We start from the raw sequence: 18,155 nt of genomic DNA, 5'->3' as shown, positions 1-18,155 counted from the left end.
AAATCCTGTTAAAGGGTACATATCCTATTAAATTCTTCCTGGCATATAAAAGTAAAAGTCAATTCGATAAAAATCCTTTTGAAAAGTGGAAAAAGTCATATAAATACTTATATAAGAAAGAATGCATAGTATTTTTTACCCGGTTACTTTGTAAAACTGCAATACATACAGTTTTCTTTTCATTATGCAAAATATGTCGTGGTACTACTGGAAATATACTATAAAATATGAACTCTCATTGGGAAAAGGTCAAAATATTCTAATGCAAATTTAATAATATAAAAAAATATTACCTAAAGACATTATGCAGTAATTTGACTTTATCATCCGAGTACATTTTGGATAGGGCTGGGTCCAAAAACACAGAAGCGTATGCTAAGGGACCGGCATTTACTTGTACACAAATGCTCCCCTGTAATCTGTAAACATAAATACATGCTTATTGAGAAAAATAACATACTACATATAGTTAACAAATAATATTCCTCACATCATAGCATTGGTTTACCATGTGAATAAGATCAGTCTTTATTTATTTGCATCTTTTTTATCAGAATACCAATCAGTTATCCATGCTTTTGTAATTAAATAAATTTTGACCAGATTAAGTTTGTACAAACCCATGTTTTCGGTATCCAATTATTTATATAATGGTTTAGACCAAGGGTGGCCAACCTGCGGCCCGCGGGCAGCATGCGGCCCATGACTCCCTTACGTGCGGCCCGCGGTTATGTATGCCGAATATATTTTTAAACCAGTGATATCTTTTGATACACGGTTTGATACATCAACAAAATTTATGCCCTCAAGTATTATCTATGAGCTAAGTCATACATTTTGGTATAAAAACAGTGAACTATATCCATTCGCACGCTCTTCAGCATCGCCAATTTAAGGCAGTCTCAAAAAATCTCGAAAACCAGTTAAGGTGTGCAACTTAAACTATTGAAATAGATTTAGAAAAATTAAGTAAACGAAAAGAATCTCAAATCTCGCACAAGTGGTCATTGATAAATTGGTTTTATTTCAAATAAAAAAGTTAATATTGCTTGATTTATGTCCTGATTAATAATTTTGATTGTTAAAATTTTTCAAAATGTTTATTACTATACAAATACATTTTTGTTGGTTCAATGGGTGTTTTTTTCTCACATCTGGTCGTAGTAATGTTTTATTTCTTCACAATTACCCTGATTGTACTTTCTGATTACCTCTGCATTCAAATTATTTATAATACTTACAAAAAATCAATAAGAATGAATTCGTTGTTATAAAAAAAGTCTGTATGCGGCTCTTGGGAAAATATTAGGTCCGGCCCGGGTGCAATTTGGGTTGGCCAGGCCTGGTTTAGACACTAAAAACTTGGGAAAAATAAAGGATTTGTGTTTACACTAAAAGTCTTCTTTAAATACACACCACACACTTTACTTTTGTATAATTATGTTTATTTAGTTACTTTTTGAAAATTATCTGCGGTTTTATTTTCAACATATCGAGGGACCATAACCACAGTGAATAATGGAAAATGAAGGTTCTTCTATGAGTATTTAATTGATAATTGAGAATTAAAAAAATTACTTACTTTAACTGCAGTTTCTTAGCGTCACGAGTTCTGGCACTCACAATTTCGTTCAATTCTGCAACTCGATTTTGCATTTCTTCTAATGCTACTTCGATAGGACTTATCTCTTCCATACTTGTATCAACAACCATGATACGTTTCTTCACATAAGGAAATGAAGATTCCGCTAAAAAAAAATTATACATTTTTTAAAAGCAGTTCTATAAACTAACACAATAAGTCCCCATAGAGGGAGTATGCTTAAAAAATATTTATTCAGGATTAAGGCAGTTACTTACTAGTAAGAATTGTTTTCCGTTTCCACTGTTCTTCGACATTTCCACGAGCTCTGCCATCTTTAGTGAAGGGTGTTTCGTACATAAACCTTTTAACTTCGTGGTTTTTATCAAACTCTGTTATTCTCTCCTGTGATAATTCGGAGCAATCGAAATGTGGTTGAACTGATGTAACCTGAATATAAGCGAAGCGCTCATCTAAGTCGCTAACAACCACCTGTAAAACATTGTAATTCATAATTGAGATAATTAAAAAGTGAAGTAATCAAGCGAGAAATTATTTAAATATACAAATAAAATGTTTTTATAATAAGTGAGTGTAGATAAATACTTCAATGGAATGGATGGATTTATATCTACAATTGTGTTTGGTAGGAAGAAATGTTTATGAAGAAAATACACCAAGGCACAATTACTCACCGGTGCAGAATCCATGACAAGTTTCACCACCCCATTTCCAAATTTCTGCTCGTACAATTTGAAAAGGCGTTCAGAAATTTCGGAAAGCGTCGTCACTTTCGGTTCCTTATATATATATTCAATTCCGCAGTCATTCTCAAAATAAACCTGATTGAAAAAAGCAACCCGGTAATATCTACCGAGCAATCGCCTTCCGGTATTTTGTATTTCCAACACTTTGGTGTAGGCTTGGTTGAGATGGCGATAGCAACGGGTCAGTGCCTCGAAGTTTCTTTGTTTCTCATAAAAAGGAAGGATCAATCGATAAAATGGCCCCAACAGCTCATAACGCTCAGCTTTGTCTATATAACTCGTACACGTTTCTAACTGTTCAAGTAATCCTTGTTCTGTGTATTGAATATCAACCATACCTGCAATCAAATAATGTAAAATTTATTTCAATGTAAACAAAAACTGGAAAATATAATATGAGTTATTATTGTCCATTTCATTATTATAATGCATTATTTTTTTGAGTTGTATCCTAAACAAAAACTGGAGTTTCAGCTTTATTCTAAGTCTAGGTAAAAATGATTTATTTTACATAATTAAACATTTAAGTTAAGTCAGCGCTGAATCTTCATGATTATTATGCTTTTGTAAACAAAATATGGTTGACTAAGTATTGCACCCACCCTCAGGCGAGCCAGAATAAGCTATTATTATTATTATTATTCGCCACTTGGTGCTCAAAGTTTAAAATTTCCTAGTGAGTTTTTATTTTAGCCTTTAGCTCCGAAATTTTATGTATATATATATATATATATATATATATATATATATATATATATATATATATATATATATATATATATACATATACACATATACACATATATACATATATATAAATATATATATATATATATATATATATATATATATATATATATATATATATATATATATATATATATATATATATATATATAAAATATATAATAAACATACAAATAAATGTCTCTCATATTTCATAATAATTATCTAGACCTAATAAAGTAAGTTGTACCTAATTAAAATTGTCTAGATAATAATAAATTAAAAAGAATCTGAAAATGCTTACTTCATTAAATAATGATGTCTACAAAACGTTGATAAGTCATGGCGTGATGCAGAATGGTGTGATAACACATTACAATGTACAAATACAGTGTGATGGCAAACATTACTACAACAAATGTTAACTATCATAATATTAATTGCCATAGTTAAAAGAGTTCTCGCATAAAATTTAGTCTAAAGTAAATAATAAATTGATCAATATTTGGAATAAAGAAATGCCCTCATCCATTTTTATGATACAGAATGTGAAAAAACAGCAACAGTCTTTTCTCTGCTCCCCACTCAACAATGATGATATATATTTATATTTATATATATATATATATATATATATATATATATATATATATATATATATATATATATATATATATATATATATATATATATATATTATTTATATATATATATATATATATATATATATATATATATATATATATATATATATATATATATATATATATATATGTATAAATACATGTTTTTTGCGTTTATTACATTCTATTCAGCTACATCCTTATACAATAAACTAAATAAGTAAGAAATCGGTTATAGCCATATGAAAACACCCCATTATAAGCTTGCACAATATGTGACAATCAGTCTGTGTGTGTGTAATTGGCTAATATATATAGGGGCATCTATACAAAATATCGCCTCAAGGGCGCTTTACATTTTTCTTCTTTACTATACTTATGCTATGTACTATTTTCAAATTTGATTAAAATCTAAATGTAAGATACAAATGCTGATCAATGTAATTAATAAATTGCACTCCACAGAAAAAAAGAGGAATATTGCTTGAAGGAAGAAGGCTTAGAACATATAATTTAATTTTAATTGAAAGGATGGGAGACTTGAAAAGGATGAGTCTTCAGTTGTCATCGAAAATAGTTAGGATTCCGGAATAATCTCAAATGGGAAAGCCAACCGTTCTAGGCAGAAGGGCCAGCAACTGCAAAGGATTAGTCTTTAAAATTGTCATACACAGTATTTTTTCCCTATAATGCCTAACACATTGCTGTCGGATAGTTTTTTCATCAACTCTGACCCTAATCATACTGAGACAGTCTGCCGCCCAATCTTCAGTATACTAATCACAAGTAACTGCAAACTCAATTTCGATCTGTACAATGTTTTTTGGCATTTTTGCACCCTACCAAAAGTAATATGACTGACTTTTTATCACTGTACTCACTTAACTATTCCACACCACATAATCTTGATTAAATAACTAACCAACCATCACGTCGCTCCCCACAGGGGTAGGCAGAGAGAATCGATTAAATAAAACATTCATTGCATGGTTTCCAAAATCTGTTTTTAAATTACATATGGTTTTTGCATTTTTTTAGTTCTAATGGCATATTTATAAAGTTTAAGGAACTGAAAATAAACAGCTTTTGGATAAGATATCAAAACAATATAATATTTTCTCTGTAAAAAAGTATGTATGTATGTATGTATGTATGTATGTATGTATGTATGTATGTATGTATGTATGTATGTATGTATGTATGTATGTATGTATGTATGTATGTATGTATGTATGTATGTATGTATATATATATATATATATATATATATATATATATATATATATATATATATATATATATAATATATGTACATAAGATTAGTTGTACATCATGTACATTTTAGAATGTTCAAAGTTTCCAGTTCAAAGATGAAATGAATGAATGTTCAAAGTTACTAAATTAAAATAGAATATTGCAAAGCAGCTAAGTGGCATGTGTGCGGTAGTATAGTTTAGCAGTATAGTGGGGCATGGTGGCTTCCAAAGGTGTATAAATATAAGTATTTGTTAATAGATCTGTGAGTAGTAGACATCCCAGCAGCCATGCTGCAAGTACACGTCTGTGTCTGCTATCTCGCGACGGTGTGGGTAGTGCTGGGGAATGAAATGTGTCGTGTAGACGGGGAACAATTCACCCCGATACGGATCGATAGCTTTAACCCTGAATACAGTGCTGTGATGAACAAACACAATGAGAAAACAGAACTTAAATTGTTACATGTGGTAAGTGTTGTAAATATTTATAATAAAAAAATCTAACTATATACTTTATTCATATATACATAATATCACACTTCATAAGTCGTTTTTGTTGAGAAATAATATACATATATATGTATTTTTAAAAGATAACATGTTGATGTACTATGTATAGTTAATTTAAGTAAGTGATGTTTGAGGTTCATTTATGTATATGTTTACATATATACCGTAAATGTATTTTCCAAAAGCTGGTTATGATAACCAGGCTGTTAGCTGACGGTATACATATACTTAAAAAATAAAACAATGATCTGAAATAGTTGAAATAAAATGATAAAACAAAGAACACACATTGTAAGCGCGTAAAATTTTAATATTGTGTATTTATTTACAGATTTTATCAATACCCTACGAATGTGTATCGTTATCTATTTTACAATTTTTAAATAGTAAAAAGTATAACTTCAGATTAAATGATTGTAGAATACACGTTAATTTGAATAATAAACTAAAATAAGGTCATTAACCTATCAAACTTAGTTCAATGTCGAGGAACATGAATCAATATTGGAATTGATAATAATCTATTAACATATCAGATGTACCAATAGACTTTTGTCATACACACATTTTAATTGAGTTAATATAATATGTAACAGTTATGAGTTGAATATTTAAAAATTAATATATGTGACTCATGAAAATTTTCAGAAACACTATTTAAAACAGTTCTTTTTTATAACATTTTAAAATTGCATAAAAAGTTCAAATTTTATAAGTATACATTTAAGTAACACATTTTTATAGCGAATCATATCTATAAATTTAATGGATTTAAAAAATAAATTATTATCATTATCGTTTCGTGCTTATTTGTACTCCTTTCCGTATGTGATATAAAATTACATTATATATCCGATGGGTAATAAAATTATATTAGATTGTGAACCAAGAATCTATAATACTTATAGATTAATAACTACGTAAAACCCATCTAGCAAATGTATTTAATATGTGCATTAAATTTTTATATATTATTTATTTTTAACCCTTAGCTACAGTTACTAATAATTGATAAGCATATTGGGAAATTCATAGAATATGTGAATATCGAAAGCGAACCCTTTCTTAACTCTTAACTTTTAACTCAGATTAACAATATGATACATGTATATTGTACTTTAATCTAATAAAATATTAATTACGCAATTAACTGATTTAGTAAATATAAAGACATTCCTCTGAAGGCATAAATTCAATATAGCTATATATATATATATATATATATATATATATATATATATATATATATATATATATATATATATATATATATAGATGGAGATTTAAAAAAATGATGACACCAAACAAATGAGGAATAAATAAATAATATAACATAAATGAATAAAAAAAAAACAAAAAAATTGTTTCATTGGCAGTTTCATTTTCGAAATAATTTTTAAAAACATGAATAAATAATCTTAACCTATGTTTAGTAAAATTACAGTAATATATAGTATTTACTAAAACCTGTTGAGAATAACTGTTGCACGATCATTGTATCAAATATGAATGTGGTGTGATGGTGATTTAGTGCATAATGGGGCAGCTCATTAGCTTATTTAAGATAATAGGTATATGGCAATTGTAGCACAATAATGGATGTGTTGGAAACTGTTACTCTACCGTAGCTCTTCCGGCACGGAGACAGGACGCCTGACAGAGAGGAGATGGAACTGTACCCAGACGACCCTAACATTGACAACAAATTCTATCCGTACGGATTGAAGGCATTAACTAATGTAAATATATTCATTCTTCATTTCTGTCTGACACCGAGCGCTTGCTCCAATTATTTATACACTAGACTCTCAATATACAGTTGAATGAAGAAAAAAAAACAATCCCATATAAAACAAAACGTGTTGATTATGTTTATCCCTTTGAACGCCATTTATACCATACCTTACAACCGAAGCTATTTAATTTAATTGATCAATTTAATTGCGTCGGTTATTTGGATAAGAAAGCTTTTTTGGTTCGGGCAGGTGCCTTCAGCCAAAGATTTTCAGAAAGTGACGTTTAACTGAAATGTTTTACAACTGATTTAAAATATTAAAATAAAGATACCTGTTTTCTATTAGTAACTTTTTGGCGAATTGAAAAGAGTATTCCTTCAATTTAAAAAAAAAAAAAGAATACTGTTGTATTATAAAATACTGACGATTGAATGAAAAAATATATTATTTGGAATTGACTGAGAGTATATTTTCAACCATATGCCAGTAAACTCATTTTCCAGTTCAGTTGAACCCAGTAAATTGAGAGTCCACTGTATAAAAGATTATCACATAAAAGAACAATATAATTTTTGTTATTTCTTACTTTTATTTTTTTATAATTATATGGTTGTACACAAAATATGGCTAAGTGTTGCACCCACCACTTAGTCGGAATAAAATTATTATTATTAGTATCATTATAACTATGACTTGTTTTCAAATGTTATTTTTGCAGTTGTTTTATTATGTAACACTCACCGAGAAGCTGATCAATTTATAACAAATACTTTTAGGAGGGGAAACTAAGAGAGTACAGATTGGGACAAATTTTAAGGCAATATTATAAAGATTTCTTAAGCAATATTTATGTACCTGAAGAAATATATGTGCGGACAACAGATTTTGATAGAACTAAGATGAGTGCTCTGGCATGCCTGGCTGGGCTGTACCCACCGCAAAAAGAACAGCAATGGCACCCACATATTACGTGGCAGCCTATTCCTTACTACACTATACCGTATGATGACGATGATGTAAGTAAAAAGAAATTGAGAAATCAGGACTGGGATTATGTACCTTATATGTATGCCAAAAAGTAAAGTATTGGTAAATTTAACATTACCTCGGAAACTACATTTCAAATAACTTTTTTTAAAAACAGTTGTCAATCCATGCTTTAGAGAAATTAATGTTACCAATAATAATAAAATGAGTATTATGTAGTAGTAACTACAAGCAAAGTAAAATTTGCTTTCACTTTATTTAACAACATAGATACATCTTTCGATATAAAATACCAGCAAAAATATACATACAATAAAAAAATTATAAGATTTTTTATTATTGTAATTATGACTATGTTATAAATATGTAAGACTGTAAAAAACATGTTTTATTTTAAATTTACACTACCAGTTTTTACAAAGTACAGATAAGATAATTGAACAAAATATTACTTCAATCATTTGATTCATGAATATTTCATGAACATCCGATGTTTTGGATTTATCTCGTACTTACTGATAATATGTATAATTTAATCCATCAAAATCAATCAACTTTAACAAACTGATATGAAGTACTTAAGGTTGATGATACGAATAAAGCTATCCATTTTAAAAATACAATATATAATTAATATGGGATTTTTTGTTAATATATTTGTAAGCATGAAGAGTGTTATTCTTCTTCTTCTAACCCTTATCCGCACTCAATGGTGCATAGTGCACTGCATCTTATTGACACAGTCTCATCTCGATCGTTAACAGAAAAAGCCAAAGTGATCACTCCTGAAATTCGAGGACCAGCTCAGGGTAATATTAAATAAATATTAGAGTGTAAAATCAGTAATATTTATTTTCACCCCCCTGGGAATCAAACCCGGGACCTCCAGCACGGTAACTAAACTTGCTAACCATCACACCAGGGAGGAGGACAAGTGTGTTATAAAACAATAATAAATTATTCTCATGATATTTGACCTAATGTATTTTTGATAACGTCTTTGAAAACATCCGGTAATTACAGCCTATTACTAGTAGGGTTATCGTTGTCTATTGGAGCTTTTGAAGTACTTATAAAGCAGACATTAATCTTATCATAGTACTTATAACAGAGTACCTTAGAATTAAAACACAAATTTCGAAATATTATTTAAATTTACATAAATGTCTTAGTTATTCCATAAATCCCATAATCTTTATTATGGTCTCAAAATAGCAATGAAAAGTGGCAGTCAAAACTTACATTATCCAAAGTTTTGACTAAAGGAAATTTACACGATTTATGAAGTCAGACGGTCCCAATCTTTTTCGGTCTGCGGCTCCCTTAATACAACAAGAAAACTAAGCTTTTTGAAAGCAATTACTCATTTAACAGTGAAAAATTGTTGATGCAATAATTTTGAGAATTGGAAATTCCAAGAAATTTGCCAAATTGTTTAATTAAATATTTTGCGGCATCGATACTAAACATTAATGAGAAATATGCTATTATGGTATATTGTATTTTTGTAAAAGCTAATATTTTATAAAATGTGTCTTTCGATCCCAAGGTACTCATTTATTGGTATAAGGTAATATTACTATTACGTTTGTTATAATCCATTGGAAGACCTGAAGGTTTATATGCAAGTTGCTTAACCCAAATTTTTTTAAATCACTGTTTATAACATTAATAGTTTTGAGGATCAATCAACAAATTGTAAATTGTGAAAGATACAGACATTTCGATTGTGTTTTTCAGATGTTATATTATTATACATGTCCAAGATTTTTGGAAGCAAGATTAGATGAACTATATAGTCCAAAATTTAGGAAAATACTAGAACCATATTCAAATTTATTCACAAAAATGAGTTACTACACTGGACGCAATTTAACCACACCGGAAGAAATATTTTACATAGATAATTTATTTCAAGCAGAGGTAAAATATAAAATTGATTATATTTTTTATTGATTTAGTATTAACTTTGTGGAATGACATGTAGATTCTTTTTTTTAAAAATAAACACTTGTATAATATGTACCACTTATTGAGTTTTATTTCATTACACGTGACTAGTTTCGAAAACTACAGTAGTTTTACTAATCACCTGTCAATGAAAACAACTATAGTTTTCGAAAGTAGTCGTGTTTAATGAAATAAAACTCAAAAAGTGTTATACAAGTGTTTAATATTTTTTTTAAATAATTCAAAATTTATTAATTGTTCTGTACAATCAATATTAATATGTACATAAGGACATACTTGACACATTGGCATATACCGATCATTATTATCATTTATTCTACTTTGAATGTAAGCAATGTCAAAGTAATAACATACAAGACTAGTAGTAACCATAGAATGCACATGTAATTGTAAAATTATTAAATTACTGTAAATATAGTTATGTGATAAAAGGAAATGATTGACAAAAGTAATTACTTAATATATAATAAATTATAGAAAAACTATAACATTCCTCCGCCGGATTGGGCTGTACCACTGATGGGTCTAATTAAGGAGATGACTGTCATAGAGTATAAACTACAGTTTGCAACTGATGAACTGAAAAGAATCGCAGGAGGTACGTCTAAAACTTTAATTTTAACAAGCGATAGCAGACCTGTGTATCTTTACTAACCATAAATAATTTGAATGGGAATTTTACAACAGGTACACTCCTACAGAAGATGTTACGGGATTCGTATGCTAAAATAAAGGGAACCCTGGAACCTAAAGAGAGGAAGCTATTTTTGTATTCGGGGCACGAGAACAATGTCGCCGCAATGTTAGCGTGTAGTGGAGTATTCACACCACACCAGCCCGCGTATGCTTCGACCGTCATTCTGGAACTTCACAAACTTCTACAGTCGGAAGATTACGCTTTTAGGGTCGGTAAAATTATCAATCCTATGATATCTTAATACGAGATTTTCCAATATCCTTGATAACTATTCAAAATATTATATTTCAGATATTATACATCAGAGATACGTCAATGGATGCGGAAATATTAACCATTCCCGGTTGTGGGGAATTTTGTCCGTTTGATAAATTTGTTCAACTAACAAAAAATACAGTAACTAGTACACTGAAAAATGATTGTGTATTAAAGCACGGTTGAACACTCTCAATTAGAACGTTAAACAATACTACTTGAACCAATCAAGCTATGCTGGAAATCTTAGTATGGCAATTTGTCGCATTGAACAGTGCCAGCAAATATATTACAAAATAACGTGTGATGGAGACACCACACTATAAATAAGAAAACAGTCATTCTATTTTATAAATCTACAATATGTTTCTGTTAATTTTGAGTTTATTTTTCTACCACATTATATTTTAGTAAATAAAAACATTCTATATATGAATGGGTAAGATGTGCAATTGGTAAAAAAAACGTTTTACTTATCCCATTACATACACATTAGATAATTAATAATTTTTCTAATTAAATACCAAAGGTAAAGTAAGATAGTAAAGTAAAGTACACTAAAGTAAAGAAATCAATTAGCCTTGCGTGTGAATAATTACATTTTGATAGAAGGGGAAAATAACTTCTGTAAATGCAAGGTCCAAAGGCTTTCATTCATTTGGTACACTCTACCTAATCATTTTCTAAATACATTTACTTAAGTATTGTTACTTTACAATAAATTTATACATAGATGCATAATACTTTTTAATTGTGCATAATTAAGACAAAACATTTTGGCTCGTTTATCTATTTATTAATGTAAAACAGTGAGATTGTGATTATTTAAAAGATTAAATTATTTATTAAAAGTGTTTTTGAATTGTTTTATTATAAATGAAATCATAATTACCAGTACGTAAAAATTCTAGGTGAAACAGATTGTCTATCCCAATTTTTTTTTTTGGAAATGGAACATTGAGTAAAATAATATACTTGAATAGTTCATTGATGTTTGAAAAACCAGCTGGAAACAAAAAGACAATTTTGTTTCCAGCTGTACCTATGGACACTTTTCAAATTTTAAAGCGGAACATGAATTAATTGAGGAAGTTTAAAGAGGTTAAAAAAGTGAAAGTTAAAAAAAAATACATATATTGTTTTATGGCTCTCGGGAAAACATAATATGTATTCAATTGACGCAAATATAATACATGATGAACGATTAATGTTACAAAGTTAAATTTCAGCAATTCATAAAACCTGTAATTGTGTTTGGTAGTTGTAATCCCTGTAGATATTAAAAAAACTTCAGATAAAGATGCAGACAAGGTTATATGCTTTGAATGTACATAAAGATTTATGTTAAGACTTTTCAAATATAGCAAGATAGTCTCCGTATATTATTTACTTAGTAAAATAAAGGATCAAGTCTCATTTATGAACATTACACATGTTCATGTGAGGTGAACTCAAATTAACCCTCGAACGGATATAGCTATTGCCGGTGTCAGAATGCAAGTGTTCTATTTGCAAAAAAAATTATGTGGGAACATGACCTTCAAAGTTCTTTGTATTGTTGAGGTGGTAAATATTTAAGTTTGGATACCACATGGAATTGAAAGGTGGTACATAAAGAAATTAATTAATTTTAGTATTTTTCTAAAACCTACATGTTTTGCATTTTGAGGGTTAACCAAAATTACATAATATAATAGTACTTAAAGCAACGTAAACAAATAACTGTCGGTAATGGTTCTCGAGTAAAACATTTTCATCCCGAGACTAAATGAAGGTTAATAATCATACGGATTATGATTAGCTCAAAATTTCAGATAATTGGTGGCTGTGATTAACCCTCATCATCGCATAAACAATATTTATCTTATATTGCATATTTGTATATCTCTGAAGTTAAAGTAAGGAATCTCAGATAACAGATGGTTACCCCAATGGGGAAGCTAAATGTCAAATGAAGCAGTGTTTAATTAAGGAAGTAGTTGTGCACTATCAGCAGCCATGAGAGTAGATCGAACGTGGTACTACGTGGGTGGACTTGTTGTGGTGGCTATTATTGGAGGTTTGTTAAATACCCTATGTATTTAAACTATTAAATAAACATATGTCAATAAAAGTATTTATGTCATTAAAATATTTTACAAAGAAAAAATAATATTATCCAGATAGAAGTGATCATATATTATGTGATTAGAAATATAATTACTGAAGTAATAATGAAATGAAATGTGATATTTGATTTAAGCTCTATGTGGCGCTTACGTAATAAGGAGATCTTTAGATGTTACAACACTGAGACAAGTTCATGTGGTAAGGAAACATTAAAATATTATTTAGAATACATACATATGTGTCTGCCGGATCAAAATAAAACTAATCATGATTGTATTTTAATGTTATGTATGTAAACATATCAATTTGGCAGACATTGTTTGACAGCTGTTCCAGATAGTATTTGGTCAATTGTAGATTTTTATGTAATTAAAATCAGTTTACCCGTAACTGATAAGCATATAAAGTAAAGTAGTAGGTATTAATAGTAAAAAAAAATCAGCTCTGATTTTAATAACTTTTGTAAATTTAATATTTTACCTTATTTAGATATTTAGCCATGGAGAAAGAACCCCAACATTGGATGAAATTGAAATGTATCCTTTAAAAACAAATAACCCAGAATTATACTACCCTCATGGATATGGAGCTTTAACGAATGTAAGTTTGATTTATAAAGCTTTCTTCACTAAACAATTTTTTTTTCAAATCTTATATTTTATTCTTATCTATCTCATCTTGAGAATAAAATGTGCATTTGAAAAGTGAATGTATGATACAAAGCTAATGCCATTTATGTTTATTTTCACATTTTATTTTGTACAATACATATAACCATTTATCTTAAGGGTTGCACTTACCGTCAATACCAGTCGTTTAGAGGGTCGACGTCACTCAAAGAACAATCTCTTACTTCACAACCTATTTTTTAGTCATTGATAAGAAATTGGACGAAAGTTTAACTTTTAAGGGGTGCCCTAATAACTGTGTGTAAGGGTAAAGGCTGGCACTTATTAACTTATACATATTATTATTAATGCATTCCAGAAAGGAAAAATGACAATGTACGAAATAGGAACAGCTATACGTAAAATGTATGACAGTTTTTTACCAAAGGAGTACGACCATAATATTTTTAAAATACAGTCGACCGATACAGATTTATCTAAAATGAGTTCGCTACTAGTCCTAGTAGGATTATGGCCAGTACAAGATAACCAAATGTGGAGTGATTTGCCGTGGCAACCAATACCATATTCTAATTTAGAGAAGAAACATGACTATGTAAGTAAAATGACCTTAATATATAATTGAATTCCGAGAGCAGAGGTGCAAACCAGCAAAAGCAAAATACATATTGAGTAAGATAACAACAAATGTTGGTTTTCAATTTAAATGCGCGTGGATCATGAATTTTATAAGAGGCTACTCTTGTTTCAGCAAGATTTATTTATCATAAAAGACATTAAAAAATCATATTTATAGGGATACTATGGGAAAAAAGCTCCTTAGCTGACTGATACATTAAAATATAAAATAATACATTTGCTATTATAGTAGGTACATTGTAAACCCATATAGGCATAAGGGCCTGCAACAAACGAACACATCATTACCATCCCGTATACAACACTGTATCTGTGTTGGTAATATGTTCGGGTCAACTCTGATGGCGATAGGTTTACTTTACATTTTAGCATGTCGAAATATGGTGACGAGTATGAAAATATCTCATCGAAAAGCTTGTCTCATACTATTTTTCATAGTACGAGCTAGTTCTACAACTTAAAAATCTTATTTGGTTTCGACACCATTAAAAACGGTGATGGCATTCATCATAATGTACTCGTAACAACATTACAATACTATATTTTGTTTTATACATATTGCAATATCTTTTTAGCTTCTCTATGAAGAAAGTTGCCCCAGATATATTCAAGAAAAACACATGATTATAAATGAAATCCAAAATACTAAAAAAGTACTGTATAAAGATTTATTCCAGTACGTAAGCAATCAGACCGGCAATAACATTACAGACATACATCAACTCAAGAAACTTTGGAATCTTCTGTCAGCACAGGTGCGTATCAACTATAAAATGTATGCATATTTATATGATTTTAAAATATTGCTAACAAATATTTTTTTCAGGCAAATATGGGAATCCCAACACCCGGATGGTTCAATACTAAAGAACATGAAATATTGAAACTCATCGAAATGGAATATGAAAACATGTTCCACAGTGCAAACATGAAGAGGTTATCCACAGGTGAATAAATAGTATCGCTACGAAGATCTAAAAAAAAATTGAATTTGCCAAAATATTTATTTCTTTCAATCCATGTATGTATTGTACATACATATTTACATTTGTGCAACCCACATATGTACATATTTGTACTCTGTGTCGGTAATTACTTAGTAAAATAACTTAACAAAAAAAGATCAATAATGTGATATGATAACTTCATCAATCTTTAGAATATCGTAAAAGTAACAAAGATGAATAACATTATCAATCATTAGAATATTGTAAAAGTAAGGCAAATCAATAATATGATATGACAACTCTATCGATCATTTGAATATTGTAAAAGTAACAAAGATGAATAACGTCAAGCGCCCTTGAGGTATTATACGAAAATGGCGCTTTATAAGTTATACAAATTTATTATTATTATTATTATTATCAATCATTGCAATATTGTAAAAGTAAGGCAAATCAATAACATGATATGACAACTCTATCGATCATTTGAATATTGTAAATTAACAAAGATGAATAACGTCAAGCGCCCTTGAGGTATTATACGAAAATGGCGCTATATAAGTTATCCAAATTTATTATTATTATTATTATCAATCATTGCAATATTGTAAAAGTAAGGCAAATCAATAATATGATATGACAACTCTATCGATCATTTGAATATTGTAAACGTAACAAAGATGAATAACGTCAAGCGCCCTTGAGGTATTATACGAAAATGGCGCTATATAAGTTATCCAAATTTATTATTATTATTATTATCAATCATTGCTATATTGTAAAAGTAAGGCAAATCAATAATATGATTTTATAACTCTATCGATCATTTGAATATTGTAAAAGTAACAAAGGGGTTATATAATACATATTTAACGAATATGTAATATCATATTTAATTTATTGGAAAATATTAATAATAATGTTTTGTTTCCCAGGTGCCTTATTTCAAAAGATTTTGACTGACACAAAACTAAAAATCAAACATGACAGCGAAGGCATTGAAGACATGAAGATGTACATGTTTTCGGGATATCAGAGCAATGTGGCATCTGTGCTTTCCGCTTTGCAAAGTTTGAACATATTTGAAGAGAGCTATGGCTCATTGATTATTATCGAACTACATTTAAGAATGAAAACAGCTGACTATGCGTATAAAGTGAGTATAAGAGAAAATGACGTGTCAAAACTCAATAATAATAAATGGCTTTTATCATATTATATTATACATACATATGAATACGTAAAGTAAATTTATTATGAACTTTTAGGTTTTGTACAGATTGAAGAATGGAGATATCATAAATATTGACATTCCAAATTGCGGAGTGTTGTGTTCAGTTAAGGACTTTGAAAATAATATGAAATCACTTTTGGTAACAAATTATGAAGTTGAATGCAAAATATCGAATAATTAGTTTTAAAAAATGGTGATAGAGGGTTTAGTTTATATATAAACACGAGAAAAAGACCAAGGTCACAATGTACGTAAGATAGTATGGTGTAATATGAAACATGTATTTCCAAAATCTGTCAAATCCACCCGCAATAAATTTTGGTAGCAAGACATTTAAAATAAAAAAAAAGATCAGGTAGATAATAATGTTAATTAAAAGAAAACCTTTTTTGCCACCCTTGTTATACATACAGATATATTATACAGATCTTTTTTAAGGTTTAACAGCGTATAAATATAAACTCCTACTGATGTTTCAGACACCATTTTAACAGTCATTTTCAGGGCATTGGAACGGTAGCCGAAATGTTTATACATAGTAAGAAATATTGATGTATAGTCTTTGAAAATCTAAATTGAAACCCCCCCCCCCATAAAATTAAAGTTGATTTTAAATGTGTATAAAAATTATCCTTGAATTTTAAATAACCTGTTGTCCTATAATTATTGCAAATGAATTTGCTGATCTGAAAAATACACGTATGTACATCAATTTAATATGATATCAGTATTATTTTATATAATTGAATAATGTATTGTATACATGTGTTATATTTTATAAATAAATGATTTATTATGTCAGAAACATCAATAATAATTTTAGAATAGCTACAATAAAATTAAGTTTTATAAGTTTAATGAAAAAAATGCATAGTCCAGTTGGTCACAAACTTAAAGAAAGGAACCGGAAAATAAAAGACTATTGAAGCTATGTATAAACTAAACAAAAATATATATGCTTTACATTTGATTCTTTTATATGTGGAAGTCAATCAATAAGAACTTACCTGGATCGATTTTGAGTCCCATTTCATCTCTGGGGATATTTGAGGAGATACAGGTAAATGCGTCTGCTCCCCAGGACAGACATCCTCGCAGCCGGAGATACTCAGCGATCAGTGCCGCTATGTGCAACTGACAGCACATTGCCTGAAAGCATTACCGAGTATGTGACATTGACCCTTTTGAGAGTAATAATCTATATGTAAGGCAAGTCCCAACCTTGCCCAGGTGAGTACTGGCATATACATAGGACAATACTCCTATATGAGACTATAATATTTTTTAGATGTGTATGTGAGAAAAAAATCATTGGCAGAAGCAAAACATGTTGATAAGAAAAAATGCAAAAACATGTAGGTAAGAAATATCTAGGGTCTCCTGGTAAAGTTTTAGTTTTAAATAACAACAAAACAACAAACAACAACAACAAATTTGGAAACAATTAACTAATATTTTTTTAACAATTTTAGTGTAATTACATAATT

The 18,155-nt window shown here is 29.1% G+C and overlaps 3 protein-coding genes across 5 annotated transcripts in view; 2 read left to right on the top strand and 1 right to left on the bottom strand.

Annotated features, from left to right (window-relative positions):
* Positions 1-18,155, bottom strand: part of Ziz (dedicator of cytokinesis protein Ziz) — a 31,893-nt gene that overhangs the window by 965 nt on the left and 12,773 nt on the right. For 2 of the 3 annotated variants that reach the window (XM_088261144.1, XM_088261160.1), the window contains 5 exons: positions 17,676-17,817; positions 2,278-2,687; positions 1,861-2,074; positions 1,583-1,748; positions 294-419 (listed from right to left, as the gene is read on the bottom strand). In XM_088261144.1, coding sequence (XP_088117270.1) covers positions 294-419; positions 1,583-1,748; positions 1,861-2,074; positions 2,278-2,687; positions 17,676-17,817 — 1,058 coding nt within the window. Of the gene's footprint in view, positions 1-293; positions 420-1,250; positions 1,362-1,582; positions 1,749-1,860; positions 2,075-2,277; positions 2,688-17,675; positions 17,818-18,155 lie in introns of those variants that run through there. The other variant, XM_088261152.1, reaches the window with a different exon arrangement.
* LOC148313501 (venom acid phosphatase Acph-1-like) lies at positions 5,220-12,982 on the top strand. The gene is made up of 7 exons (XM_088261179.1): positions 5,220-5,422; positions 7,093-7,203; positions 7,977-8,216; positions 9,928-10,110; positions 10,636-10,756; positions 10,846-11,063; positions 11,147-12,982. The coding sequence occupies exons 1-7, from the start codon at positions 5,243-5,245 to the stop codon at positions 11,294-11,296; spliced, it is 1,203 nt and encodes a 400-aa protein (XP_088117305.1). The 5' UTR covers positions 5,220-5,242; the 3' UTR covers positions 11,297-12,982.
* LOC148313500 (venom acid phosphatase Acph-1-like) lies at positions 13,032-17,473 on the top strand. The gene is made up of 8 exons (XM_088261192.1): positions 13,032-13,169; positions 13,353-13,417; positions 13,709-13,819; positions 14,207-14,443; positions 15,063-15,242; positions 15,314-15,434; positions 16,370-16,590; positions 16,703-17,473. Exons 1-8 carry the CDS (start codon positions 13,109-13,111, stop codon positions 16,847-16,849), a joined length of 1,143 nt encoding a protein of 380 aa, XP_088117318.1. The 5' UTR covers positions 13,032-13,108; the 3' UTR covers positions 16,850-17,473.

Source organism: Brachycentrus maculatus, unplaced genomic scaffold (assembly GCF_059751285.1).
Source record: "Brachycentrus maculatus isolate JH-2025_06_01 unplaced genomic scaffold, ASM5975128v1 h1tg000010l, whole genome shotgun sequence".
In the NCBI taxonomy this organism is placed as follows: Eukaryota; Metazoa; Arthropoda; class Insecta; order Trichoptera; family Brachycentridae; genus Brachycentrus; species Brachycentrus maculatus.
This window is presented reverse-complemented; position numbering and strand designations above follow the sequence as displayed.